General features: G+C 42.7%; 1 protein-coding gene across 2 annotated transcripts in view; it reads left to right on the forward strand.

Annotated features, from left to right (window-relative positions):
* LOC124013923 (zinc finger protein 638-like) overlaps positions 1 to 14867 on the forward strand; it is a 96967-nt gene that overhangs the window by 62119 nt on the left and 19981 nt on the right. For both annotated transcript variants that reach the window (XM_046328493.1, XM_046328492.1), the window contains exons 10-14: positions 8810 to 8987; positions 10270 to 10413; positions 10813 to 10941; positions 12773 to 12811; positions 13845 to 13973. In XM_046328493.1, coding sequence (XP_046184449.1) covers positions 8810 to 8987; positions 10270 to 10413; positions 10813 to 10941; positions 12773 to 12811; positions 13845 to 13973 — 619 coding nt within the window. The remainder of the gene's footprint in view (positions 1 to 8809; positions 8988 to 10269; positions 10414 to 10812; positions 10942 to 12772; positions 12812 to 13844; positions 13974 to 14867) is intronic.

The following is a 14867-nucleotide window of genomic DNA, read 5'->3' on the forward strand; positions in this document are numbered from 1 at the left end:
GTTTTATGAGGGTATGTTTGGCAGCATGAGTGAAGGAGGCTTTGTTGTGAAATTTGAAGCCAATTCTAGATTTATCTTTGGATTGGAGATGTTTGATGTGGGTCTGTAAGGAGAGTTTACAGTCTACCCAGACACCAAGTATTTGTAGTCCACATATTACAGAGTAGTGATGTTATTCGGGGATGCGGGCAGCAATCGGTTGAAAAGCATGCATTTAGTTTTACTAGCATTTAAAAGCAGTTGGAGACCACAGAAGGAGAGTTGTATGGCATTGAAGCTCATCTGGAGGTTAGTTAACACAGTGTCCAATGATGGGACAGAAGTATACAGAATGGTGTCGTCTGCGTAGAGGTGGATTAGAGACTCACCAGCAGCGAGACCAACATTGACGTATACAGAGAAGCGAGTCGGCCCGAGAAGAAGCGAGTCGGCCCGAGAATTGAACCCTGTGGCACCCCCATAGACCCGATTTGATACACTGAACTCTATCAGAGAAGCGAGTCGGCCCGAGAATTGAACCCTGTGGCACCCCCATAGAGTCTGCCAGAGGTCCCGGACAACAGGCCCTCCGATTTGACACACTGAACTCTATCAGAGAAGTGAGTTGGCCCGAGAATTGAACCCTGTGGCACCCCCATAGAGTCTGCCAGAGGTCCCGGACAACAGGCCCTCCGATTTGACACACTGAACTCTATCAGAGAAGTGAGTCGGCCCGAGAATTGAACCCTGTGGCACCCCCATAGAGTCTGCCAGAGGTCCCGGACAACAGGCCCGCTGCCACTCGGCCCTCCGTGAGTTTGACAAAGAATCGGATACATTTGGAGAGGAGACGGGCAAAAAGGGCAAGATGACAAGATGAGAGAACCTCGGATTTGCGTTTCACACAGTGGAGAGATCTAAGGGAGTTGAAGGGATTCAAAACCGACCCAGAATTTGATTTTTTTTTTTTCGACTGAAAAGGTAAGACTAGTTAGCTAGATAATAAGTGAAATGTTGCTTTTTTTTAATTGTAAAACATGTATGGCAATATTTTGGATTTCTTGTTTCAAATTCTTTCGAGCCTGCTGTCCAATAGTCTATATTAGCTAGCTGACTTTAGCTAGTAGCTTGTTAGTTGACTGCAGCATTGGTTTGTTTAATTTTGTAATAAAATGTGGCTTCATTAAGTTTAGTCGTAATTTAAGAGTATAACGTTGCTTAACTTTGTGTCTGTGGTCTGAAACCAAAGCTGATATTGGTCAACTAGCTAGCAGCTTCATTTCACACAAGTGTACCGGCACAGAATAGCCACAAAACTCACAGTTCAGAGACATATGACGTGACGTGACAGTTTGTTTGATCTGAACAGTCTAGTTTTATAACGTTTGTTGTTGGCAGGAGTATTACAGATTCAACATGTCAAGTCTGGTGATGAGACTGGTCCAGTTTTAGCCATTCAAAGAACATTGGGCTAACATTGTGTTCAGCTAATCAGCTAGCTAGCTATATATTTGCTGTACATAGCTAGCCTGGCGTGCTGCCATTTCTGACAAGTTAAAAAATGTACTCTGTTTTCTGGTATTTCATGACACACGTTTTCCTACAAGTCGCAACTTTTTGTTTTAAAATTTTAATCTCGTAATTGTAAAGCGGCACTGTGGAAACGATCTCAACTGCACATCTTGTGTTTTTGATCTGAATGCCTCATCTTTGTACAACACATTCTATAGCTAGTTTAGAATTATCTCTGATCTAGGTCAGAGATGGTCAACTCGTCATCGGGAGTTTCTTTGGGGACACTTGCCCCAGCTGTCAAGACGCCAATAATTATGGTCTTATGTTTAGATTTTAATTGATTTTAATCAGGTGTGATTTTAGTTAATTTTATACTCACCAAATTATTTTTCTTTCAGCTAAAGGAGACTCCACACTAACCAAGTCTCGAAGGTGGAAGTGTCTGCGCATTTGAAAACGTCAAAGGACTGTACCAACATCCCAGGACTTCAGAGAGAAGTATTGTGAAGACTGGGATCTCAATTTGGGGGGTCTACTGAGGAGAAGGATCATGTGATCAGATTACCAGGACTTCCTGAAGTGTCACAGTAACCTTTTATGAGCTGGGAATGTCCGGAGTTGTCAGATTTGGTTGTTCCCAGGAAGTGTGTTAACCTACAGATTTGTTGTTGAAAGACGTGGGATGTTTGTGTGGGCAACAATAAACTTGTGTGAGAAACAATAATTGTGTATTTTTTATTTGTTATTTTTTTTAAATCTAGCATATAGTCATCATTATTGTACATTTGAAATGGTTTTAGAATGATTTTTACTAAACTGTTCCTGGATGTGTATGGTCTCATAAGGTTTACACTTCAAATGAGTAGACCTACAGGTCCCTATATCCAGAAAGTTGTGGGCTACCTACAGGTCTGTAGATATCCAGAAAGGTGTGGGCTACCTACAGGTCTGTAGATATCCAGAAAGGTGTGTGGGCTACCTACAGGTCTCTATATCCAGAAAGGTGTGTGGGCTACCTACAGGTCTCTAGATATCCAGAAAGGTGTGGGCTACCTACAGGTCTGTAGATATCCAGAAAGGTGTGTGGGCTACCTACAGGTCTCTATATCCAGAAAGGTGTGTGGGCAACCTACAGGTCTCTATATCCAGAAAGGTGTGTGGGCTACCTACAGGTCTCTATATCCAGAAAGGTGTGGGCTACCTACAGGTCTGTAGATATCCAGAAAGGTGTGGGCTACCTACAGGTCTGTAGATATCCAGAAAGGTGTGTGGGCTACCTACAGGTCTCTATATCCAGAAAGGTGTGTGGGCAACCTACAGGTCTCTATATCCAGAAAGGTGTGGGCTACCTACAGGTCTCTAGATATCCAGAAAGGTGTGTGGGCTACCTACAGGTCTCTATATCCAGAAAGGTGTGTGGGCTACCTACAGGTCTGTAGATATCCAGAAAGGTGTGTGGGCTACCTACAGGTCTCTATATCCAGAAAGGTGTGGGCTACCTACAGGTCTGTAGATATCCAGAAAGGTGTGGGCTACCTACAGGTCTGTAGATATCCAGAAAGGTGTGTGGGCTACCTACAGGTCTCTATATCCAGAAAGGTGTGGGCTACCTACAGGTCTGTAGATATCCAGAAAGGTGTGGGCTACCTTACAGGTCTCTAGATATCCAGAAAGGTGTGTGGGCAACCTACAGGTCTCTATATCCAGAAAGGTGTGGGCTACCTACAGGTCTCTAGATATCCAGAAAGGTGTGTGGGCTACCTACAGGTCTCAATGAGCCACAGAGCAGGTGTTTATGAAGGCTACCTACAGGTCTGTAGATATCCAGAAAGGTGTGGGCTACCTACACCTGTATACCTGTTACGTTAAAATACCTTATCACCTGTTAGGTGTGTGGGCTACCTATCAGGTCTGTTACGTCCAGAAAGGTGTGTGGGCTAATACCTTATCACCTGTTACGTTAAAATACCTTATCACCTGTTACCGTTAAAATACCTTATCACCTGTTGTTAAAATACCTACAGGTCTGTTAGGTTAAAATACCTTGGGCGTTAAAATACCTTACAGGTCTGTTAGGTAAAAACCTTAGGTGTTACGTTAAAATGGGCGTTAAAATACCTATCAGGTCTGTTAGGTGAAAATACCTTATCACCTGTTCTGTTAAAGGTATCAACCTTAGCACCTGTTGGGTTAAAATACCTTAGCACCTGTTAGGTGAAAATACCTTGGTCACCGTGCTATAAAATATAGCACCTGTTACGTTAAAAAACCTGTTACGTTAAAATACCTCAGCACCTGTTACGTTAAAATACCTTAGCACCTGTTACGTTAAAATACCTTAGCACCTGTTACGTTAAAATACCTTATCACCTGTTACGTTAAAATACCTTAGCACCTGTTACGTTAAAATACCTTATCACCTGTTACGTTAAAATACCTTATCACCTGTTACGTTAAAATACCTTATCACCTGTTACGTTAAAATACCTTATCACCTGTTACGTTAAAATACCTTATCACCTGTTACGTTAAAATACCTTATCACCTGTTACGTTAAAATACCTTATCACCTGTTACGTTAAAATACCTTAGCACCTGTTACGTTAAAATACCTTAGCACCTGTTACGTTAAAATACCTTAGCACCTGTTACGTTAAAATACCTTATCACCTGTTACGTTAAAATACCTTATCACCTGTTACGTTAAAATACCTTATCACCTGTTACGTTAAAATACCTTATCACCTGTTACGTTAAAATACCTTAGCACCTGTTACGTTAAAATACCTTAGCACCTGTTACGTTAAAATACCTTAGCACCTGTTACGTTAAAATACCTTAGCACCTGTTACGTTAAAATACCTTAGCACCTGTTACGTTAAAATATCTTATCACCTGTTACGTTAAAATACCTTAGCACCTGTTACGTTAAAATACCTTAGCACCTGTTACGTTAAAATACCTTAGCACCTGTTACGTTAAAATACCTTAGCACCTGTTACGTTAAAATACCTTAGCACCTGTTACGTTAAAATACCTTAGCACCTGTTACGTTAAAATATCAGCACCTGTTACGTTAAAATACCTTAGCACCTGTTACGTTAAAATACCTTAGCACCTGTTACGTTAAAATACCTTAGCACCTGTTACGTTAAAATACCTTAGCACCTGTTACGTTAAAATACCTTAGCACCTGTTACGTTAAAATACCTTAGCACCTGTTACGTTAAAATACCTTAGCACCTGTTACGTTAAAATACCTTAGCCCCTGTCACCTGAGCTGGACCCAAGGGGGGAGAAAAAACAACCTAAGCTAGACAAGCCTGCTTCAATAAAGCTAACTAACCAATACATTACAGCGGGTGGTCCGCCCAGTTCTAACTAGTATTCTGAGACAAAGTATTCCTTCGGGTAGTGTATATACACTGCTTCATACGGAGCTGCTAGCCCATGAGCGACTTGGCTTGGTTCCCCCCTTTTCCCACCATCAAACAAGTCAAATACCAAAACAAAACATACTCGCATAATACCGGACAAATGTGACGTTTTTAGGTGAAAAAAAAAAGAAGCTCAATCCAATTAGAGAGAGAGAGAGAAAAAACAACTGGCTGGGTTTTTAAACCAAGGGAAAGGGGATGTGATTGGGTAAGGGAAAAGGAGCAGGTGTCTTCTGATTGGCTACTGACGGCCGGCAGCTGTGACTAAGGCAGAAGGAGAGAAAAACAAACACACAGTATCCGTAACATCAACAAATGTAGTATTTTTCCTAATTGGGATCCAAATGAAAAATGAATATACAGTGTAGTCCTATAGTGTTAACCTGTTTTATGTATATATTTGGTAATGCATAAATGGTGAAGTGGAGCAGTTCTGTTACGTTTAGGTGCAGGAGTCTCCCTGCAATTCATGCAGGTGCACCAGCGAGGTTGTCCCAGAGACCCTGGTATAAGCCTCTGATACTCCATGTTGTCAAACATCACACAAGAGAGACAGGAAGTGGTCAGTTCCAGGATCTCTCTCTGTCTCTCTCTGTCTCTCTGTCTCTCTGTCTCTCTCTCTGTCTCTCTCTGTCTGTCTGTCTCTCTCTCTCTCTCTCTCTCTCTCTCTCTCTCTCTCTCTCTCTCTCTCTCTCTGTCTCTCTCTCTGTCTCTCTCTCTGTCTCTCTCTCTCTGTCTCTCTCTCTGTCTCTCTCTCTGTCTCTCTGTCTCTCTCTCTGTCTCTCTGTCTCTCTCTCTGTGTCTCTGTCTCTCTCTGTCTCTCTCTCTCTCTCTGTGTCTCTGTCTCTCTCTGTCTCTCTCTCTCTCTGTCTCTCTGTCTCTGTCTGTCTCTCTCTCTCCTTTCTTCCAAGGACAGCTCTTGCAATTTAGCCTGTAATGACGATAAGAAAAAAACAACATGAAATGACAGAATGCATCTAAATGTTGTGTGACTATACATATATGACTTAAATGTAAATGTTAAAACCGGTGAAAGTATTTTTTTCTTTATCTACCAGCCTCTCTTCTTGCAGTCGGGCTTCCAAGTTCCATATATATATATATATATATAGGGGTCATATATCCATGATATATATGTATATATATATATATATATATATATATATACACACATACACACATATATTTGTGTTTATGTATATATATATGTGTATGTATATGTGTATGTATATATATGTGTATGTATATATATATATGTGTGTGTATATATATATCCCAGTAATGTTATTAGCTCGCTAGTATAGGAGCCAGAGAAGGACAAAGGACTTGCCAAAGCCAAGATTATTTTCCATGAACGCAGAGCTATGATGGTCAAAATTCAACTTTTTTAAATGTATTTTTTTACGGAAGTGTGATAACTAATGTACTAAATATCGTCATATTACTATCTTGTCATTCACATACTATCATCTTTGACGTTCATTATGGCTGCCATTCAGTCTTGACAACGTGAATATTGTAACGTGTACAGTTGAAGTCGGAGGTTTACATACACCTCAGCCAATCACATTTACACTCAGTTTTTCCACAATTCCTGACATTTAAAACTAGTAAATATTCCCTGTCTTAGTTCAGTTAGGATCACCACTTTATTTTAAGAATGTGAAATGTCAGAGTAATAGTAGAGAGAATGATTTATTTCAGCTTTTATTTCTTTCATCACATTCCCAGTGGGTCATAAGTTTACATACACTCAATTGGTATTTGGTAGCATTGCCTTTAAATTGTTTAACTTGGGTCAAACATTTCGGGTAGCCTTCCACAAGCTTCCCACAATAAGTTGGGTGAATTTTGGCCCATTCCTCCTGACAGAGCTGGTCTAACTGAGTCAGGTTTGTAGGCCTCCTTGCTCGCACACACTTTTTCAGTTCTGCCCACAAATTTTCTATGGGATTGAGGTCAGGGCTTTGTGATGGCCACTCCAATACCTTGACTTTGTTGTCCTTAAGCCATTTTGACACAACTTTGGAAGTATGCTTGGGGTCGTTGCCCATTTGGAAGACCCATTTGTGACCAAGCTTTAACTTCCTGACTGATGCCTTGAGATGTTGCTTCAATATATCCACATAATTTTCATCCCTCATGATGCCATCTATTTTGTGAAGTGCACCAGTCCCTCCTGCAGCAAAGCACCTCCACAACATGATGCTGCCACCCCCGTGCTTCACGGTTGGGATGGTGTTCTTCGGCTTGTAAGCCTCCCCCTTTTTCCTCCAAACATAACGATGGTCATTATGGCCGAACAGTTCTATTTTTGTTTCATCAGACCAGAGAACATTTCTCCACAAAAGTACGATCTTTGTCCCAATGTGCAGTTGCAAACTGTAGTCTGGCTTTTTTATGGCGGTTTTGGAGCAGTGGCTTCTTCCTTGTTGAGCGGGCCTTTCAGGTTATGTCGATATAGGACTCGTTTTACTGTGGATATAGATACCGTGGCAAACTGTTAAGGCCGACATAAGTCTGTCCCAATAGTAGAGTCCCAACATCATTGTGAAACACCTGCATTTTGGAGCTGCCTTACTCAAGAAAACAAAAAAGAGACCATGTTTGTACGTGGTTTCATTAACTCAATGATTTATATATATATATTACATTGTTTGCAAACTGATAAGTGACACGTATTAATGCCAAAATAACATTCAAAACAGGCAAAAAAATAAATTAAATGAAGGACCCCACTGCATTACATCTTTAGTAATGATATCGGGACACAATATGCAAGAGATCCCCCCCCCCCCATCACTAACAAAGAGATTGGCCCAGCGTCGTTAGGGTTTGGCCGTCATTGTAAATAAGAAATCTGTTCTTAATTGGTTCTAGTAAAGTAAAGTTCTAGTAAAATAAAAATAATTTAAAATATAATTTAAAAATATTGGCAGGTTTGCTAGCAACAAACTATTTAGCTAGCTTCTAACCTAGTTTCTGATATGCACTGTGATCTCTTTAAGTGTTGTGTATTGTCATAATGAAGAGTTAGTTAACCCACTGTTCCTAGGGCGTCATTGAAAATAATAATTTGACTTGTTATTAACTGACTAGTTAAATAAAGGTAAAATAAATAAAAAAATGAGTGGACCAAAGCGCCACATATTTTAATTAATAGAAAACAAAACAAAAACAAAAAACAAACAAAACATGAAAAAAAAGCACAATGAGGAAATAATAATAATATATATAATATAATAATAAGAAGAAATGGCTGCCTTGGTTATTTTGGGTGTTCATCAATGCTTTTATTTTTTACATTTTGTTACCATTTATCAAGTTACAAAATGCCTCTCTCTCCTCATCTTCCTCTCTCTCTCTCCTCCTCATCTTCCTCTCTCTCTCTCCTCCTCATCTTCCTCTCTCTCTCTCCTCCTCATCTTCCTCTCTCTCTCTCCTCCTCATCTTCCTCTCTCTCTCTCCTCCTCATCTTCCTCTCTCTCTCTCCTCCTCATCTTCCTCTCTCTCTCTCCTCCTCATCTTTCTCTCTCTCCTCCTCATCTTCCTCTCTCTCTCTCCTCCATCTTCCTCTCTCTCTCTCCTCCATCTTCCTCTCTCTCTCTCCTCCATCTTCCTCCCTCTCTCTCCTCCTCATCTTTCTCTCTCTCTCTCCTCCTCATCTTCCTCTCTCTCTCTCCTCCTCATCTTTCTCTCTCTCTCTCCTCCTCATCTTCCTCTCTCTCCTCATCTTCCTCTCTCTCTCCTCCTCATCTTCCTCTCTCTCCTCATCTTCCTCTCTCTCTCTCCTCCATCTTCCTCTCTCTCTCTCCTCCTCATCTTCCTCTCTCTCTCTCCTCCTCATCTTTCTCTCTCTCTCTCTCTCCCTCAATCAGAAACTCTCCAGCAGCCAAGACCCACACCACCAAGTCAACCGCAACCAAAATGTCTTCTACATCCTCAACTAAACCGCAAACTGACTGTCCCAAGACCACACCCAAAGGGTCAAGGGTTAATACCAAGGCTCAGCCAACCACGGCTAAGGGGGCTGTCCACACCCTCATTCCTAAACTGGTACGTTTGGATTTTTTTTTTTTTTTTTACACGAACGCACAAGTCGCGCCAGTTGGATGTTGGGGGGGATGTTTCTGTCACCCATGGTGTCACTAAGGACATGGAGGTCAGAGTAACCCAGCCACGTCGTCAGAGCATGACACCGTTCTGGTGGAAACACGGCAGTTTGAGGCTTTTAGGTCAAACACTTGGGGTCAACCCCCAGTGAAAATGTGTTGTTTTTGTCTTGGAGTAAAGTTGTATTTTATTTGTCTATGTAATTAGATTTTGAAGAAGTTTATTGTGGAAAATGTTTCTTTGGCCTCGTCACATGAAAACAGCCATTGTAAACATGAATCATATTAAAGGTGAAGCTCAGTAATTTAAAATGATGTTGGATGGTTCACCACGCTGTAAGGGGTTAATGGGTCAGTTCTTTAAACAGTTATCAACTTCATCTATATGCTATATACTTCCCCTTTAACTGTTAACACAACATCTCTCTCCCTCCCTCTCTCTTTTTCACTCCCTCTCCCTCCCTCTCTCCCTCCCTCTCTCTCTCCCCCTCCCTCTCTCTTTCACTCCCTTTCTCTCTCTCTCTCTCTCTCTCTCTCTCTCTCTCTCTCTCTCTCTCTCTCTCTCTCTCTCTCCCCCTCTCTCTCTCCTCTCCCCCTCCCCCTCCCCCCTCTCTCTCTCTCCCTCCCTCTCTCTCTCCCCCTCCCTCTCTCTTTCACTCCCTTACTCTCCCCCACTCCCTCTCTCTCTTTCACTCCCTCTCTCTCTCCCCCTCCCTCTCTCTTTCACTCCCTTTCTCTCCCCACTCCCTCTCTCTCTTTCACTCCCTTTCTCTCCCCCACTCCCTCTCTCTCTTTCACTCCCTTTCTCTCCCCCACTCCCTCTCTCTTTCTCCCTTTCACTCCCTCGCTCTCTTTTCCTCCCTCTCTTCTCCCCCTCCTCTCTTTCCCTCCCTCTCTCTCTCCCCCTCCCTCTCTCTCCCCCCCTCCCTCTCTCTTTCTCTCCCTTTCTCTCTCTCTCTCTCTCTCTCTCTCTCTCTCTCTCTCCACTCCCTCTCTCTCTTTTCCCTCTCTCTCTCCCCCTCCCTCTCCCCTCCCTCTCTCTCTCCCCCTCCCTCTCTCTCTCCCCACTCCCTTTCTCTCCCCCACTCCCTCTCTCTCTTTCACTCCCTCTCTCTCCCCCTCCCTTTCTCTCCCCCTCCCTTTCTCTCCCCCACTCCCTTTCTCTCTCTCCCCTCGCTCTCCCCTTCCCCTCTCTCTCCTCCCTCATTCTCTTTGTGTGTGTGTAGCCTGGTTGTGGAAATAATAGCTTTGTGAAGATCGAAGGTTTACCGGAGACTGGCTATACAGAGGAAGATGTTCTGGCTCTGGTGAAGCCTTACGGATATAAACCTGGACTCTACAACTGTTTCATACTGCCTCACCAGGGATGGGTAGGTTGGCTGTGTGTTTCATACTGCCTCACCAGGGATGGGTAGATTGGCTACTGCCTCACCAGGGATGGGTAGATTGGCTACTGCCTCACCAGGGATGGGTAGATTGGCTACTGCCTCACCAGGGATGGGTAGATTGGCTACTGCCTCACCAGGGATGGGTAGGTTGGCTACTGCCTCACCAGGGATGGGTAAATTGGCTGTAGGGGCGGTGGGGGGGTGGGTCTCTCTCGCTGTGACATGTTTTCTATGGAAAATGATAACTGTTCACCTTCTCAGTAATAAGTGACTTTGACGACGTCGATCTCAAACACTGAACCGTTGTGGAGTCTGCGACGTTGTCTCCGGTTGTTGATGCAATACTTGTTGTCATGGTGATGAGTGTGTTTCTCCCAACAGGCCATAATCCGTATGGACGGAGTACAGAAGAGCTCTGTTATGGTGACAAACTACACACAGTCTCCTCCCAAACTACTAGACTGTGTCCTCTCCTTCACGTTGATCTGCCCTGATTCAGGCCTCGTTCAGGTAACACACACACACACACACACACACACACACACACACACACACACACACACACACACACACACACACACACACACACACACACACACACATTATAATTCCCGAAAACCAGGTCTCAAGTGTAACGGCTGTGAAATAGCTAACTAGTTAGCGGTGGTGCTCGCTAATAGCGTTTCAATCGGTGACGTCACTCGCTCTGAGACCTTGAAGTAGTAGTTCCCCCTTTGCTCTGCAAGGGCCGCGGCTTTTGTGGAGAGATGGGTAACGATGCTTCGTGGGTGACTGTTGTTGATGTGTGCAGAGGGTCCCTGGTTCGAGCCCGGGTATGGGGCGAGGGGACGGTCTAAAGTTATACTGTTACACCAGCATGGATTCCCATTACGGCCCATGTGATTTCCACAGAGCTGGGTACGGCTGTCTTTTCCTGTTTTGCTCCTCACCTATGGAATAGCCTGCAGACTAAACTTCAACCTGAGACTCTTGTCCCCCTGTTGCTCATTTTAAATATGTATTGGAGCATTTTTATTTTTGTATTGGCTTGTTACTGTTTCGGGTAATGCAAGTTCTTGTGCTGTTAGTAGAATAACCTGTTAGTGGAATAACCTGTTAGGGGGAATAACCTGTTAGGGGAATAACCTGTTAGGGGGAATAACCTCTTAGGGGAATAACCTGTTAGGGGGAATAACCTGTTAGGGGGAATAACCTGTTAGGGGGAATAACCTGTTAGTGGAATAACCTGTTAGGGGGAATAACCTGTTAGTGGAATAACCTGTTAGTGGAATAACCTGTTAGTAGAATAACCTGTTAGGGGGAATAACCTGTTAGGGGGAATAACCTGTTAGGGGGAATAACCTGTTAGTGGAATAACCTGTTAGGGGGAATAACCTGTTAGGGGGAATAACCTGTTAGGGGGAATAACCTGTTAGTGGAATAACCTGTTAGTGGAATAACCTGTTAGTGGAATAACCTGTTAGTGGGAATAACCTGTTAGTGGAATAACCTGTTAGGGGGAATAACCTGTTAGGAGAATAACCTGTTAGGGGGAATAACCTGTTAGGGGAATAACCTGTTAGGGGAATAACCTGTTAGGGGAATAACCTGTTAGGGGAATAACCTGTTAGGGGGAATAACCTCTTAGGGGAATAACCTGTTAGGGGGAATAACCTGTTAGGGGGAATAACCTGTTAGGGGAATAACCTGTTAGGGGGAATAACCTGTTAGTGGAATAACCTGTTAGTGGAATAACCTGTTAGGGGGAATAACCTGTTAGTGGAATAACCTGTTAGTGGAATAACCTGTTAGTAGAATAACCTGTTAGTAGAATAAACTGTGGGGAATAACCTGTTAGGGGGAATAACCTGTTAGGGGGAATAACCTGTTAGGGGGAATAACCTGTTAGGGGGAATAACCTGTTAGTGGGAATAACCTGTTAGGGGAATAACCTGTTAGTGGAATAACCTGTTAGTGGAATAACCTGTTAGGGGTAATAACCTGTTAGGGGGAATAACCTGTTAGGGGAATAACCTGTTAGGGGGAATAACCTGTTAGGGGGAATAACCTGTTAGGGGGAATAACCTGTTAGGGGAATAACCTGTTAGGGGAATAACCTTTTAGGGGGAATAACCTGTTAGGGGGAATAACCTGTTAGGGGAATAACCTGTTAGGGGGAATAACCTGTTAGGGGGAATAACCTGTTAGGGGAATAACCTGTTAGGGGAATAACCTTTTAGGGGGACTAACCTTTTAGGGGGAATAACCTGTTAGGGGAATAACCTGCTAAGGGAATAACCTTGGTCTCAGTCATCATTGCTGTTTATTCTTTCTATGGCAGGAGAATGTCTACACAACGCTGAAGGGCCTCACCACTTCGGTAAGTTAACACGTTTAACTAGGAAGGTTAATTCAGAAGTTTAGTGCCTCGTGTCGAGGCAAGTGTAGTGGAAGTATTGACTGTAGTAGGGCTGGGAATAGTGACTTAATAGACGTTAATGAACCCTTTATAACCTGTTAATGAACCCTTTATAACCTGTTAATGAACCCTTTATAACCTGTTAATGAACCATTTATAACCTGTTAATGAACCCTTTATAGCAGGTTAATGAACCCTTTATAACAGGTTAATGAACCCTTTATAACCTGTTAATGAACCCTTTATAACCTGTTAATGAACCCTTTATAACAGGTTAATGAACCCTTTATAACCTGTTAATGAACCCTTTATAACAGGTTAATGAACCCTTTATAACCTGTTAATGAACCCTTTATAACAGGTTAATGAACCCTTTATAACCTGTTAATGAACCCTTTATAGCAGGTTAATGAACCCTTTATAACCTGTTAATGAACCCTTTATAACCTGTTAATGAACCCTTTATAACAGGTTAATGAACCCTTTATAACCTGTTAATGAACCCTTTATAGCAGGTTAATGAACCCTTTATAACCTGTTAATGAACCCTTTATGACAGGTTAATGAACCCTTTATAACCTGTTAATGAACCCTTTATAACAGGTTAATGAACCCTTTATAGCAGGTTAATGAACCCTTTATAACCTGTTAATGAACCCTTTATAACCTGTTAATGAACCCTTTATAGCAGGTTAATGAACCCTTTATAACAGGTTAATGAACCCTTTATAACCTGTTAATGGACCCTTTATAACCTGTTAATGGACCCTTTATAACCTGTTAATGGACCCTTTATAGCAGGTTAATGGACCCTTTATAACAGGTTAATGAACCCTTTATAACAGGTTAATGAACCCTTTATAACAGGTTAATGAACCCTTTATAGCAGGTTAATGAACCCTTTATAACAGGTTAATGAACCCTTTATAGCAGGTTAATGGACCCTTTATAGCAGGTTAATGAACCCTTTATAACGCGCTCTGCTTCTCAACAGGACACGACATTGAAGGAACGCCTTCTGATCGTCAGTAACGTCGCCACGGGGTCTACGGCAACCCAAGAGGTTCACGACCTCGTCAAACGCTTCGGATCCTACCTCGATTCGCTATCTCTGATCAACAGGGTACCACACACACACACACACACACACACACACACACACACACACACACACACACACACACACACACACACACACACACACACACACACACACACACACACACACACACACACACACACACACACACACACTCAGACAGACATGTTAAGGCCAGGCACCACAATCTAATAATAGGGTAACATTTGTTGCCTTTAATCATATCGCTATTAACGTTTACCAGTTTGAATGTAGACACACACATCACAAACAATTTGGGGGGAAATATTGTGTTAGACAGGCAAATGAGGCAGATGTTTTGATTTGCTTTAAATAAATTTTTCCTGACCCTGAATGAAGTCAGGCTAAATATTTAGGTTTTATTTAGTTAGACACTCCGGGACCAGACTTGTATCGGTCAGATTAAGACACTCCGGGACCAGACTTGTATCGGTCAGATTAAGACACTCCGGGACCAGACTTTTATCGGTCAGATTAAGACACTCCGGGACCAGACTTGTATCGGTCAGATTAAGACACTCCGGGACCAGACTTGTATCGGTCAGATTAAGACACTCCGGGACCAGACTTGTGTCGGTCAGATTAAGATGCTCCGGTCTTGAAGGAGAAGTACAACAGTCAGGTGTTTTTCGGTCTTGAAGGAGAAGGACAACAGTCAGGTGTTTTCAGGTCTTGAAGGACAACAGTCAGGTGTTTTCAGGTCTTGAAGGAGAAGGACAACAGTCAGGTGTTTTCAGGTCTTGAAGGAGAAGGACAACAGTCAGGTGTTTTTCGGTCTTGAAGGAGAAGGACAACAGTCAGGTGTTTTTCGGTCTTGAAGGAGAAGTACAGCAGTCAGGTGTTTTTCGGTCTTGAAGGAGAAGGACAACAGTCAGGTGTTTTCAGGTCTTGAAGGAG

The sequence above is a fragment of the Oncorhynchus gorbuscha genome, linkage group LG25 (assembly GCF_021184085.1).
Source record: "Oncorhynchus gorbuscha isolate QuinsamMale2020 ecotype Even-year linkage group LG25, OgorEven_v1.0, whole genome shotgun sequence".
In the NCBI taxonomy this organism is placed as follows: Eukaryota; Metazoa; Chordata; class Actinopteri; order Salmoniformes; family Salmonidae; genus Oncorhynchus; species Oncorhynchus gorbuscha.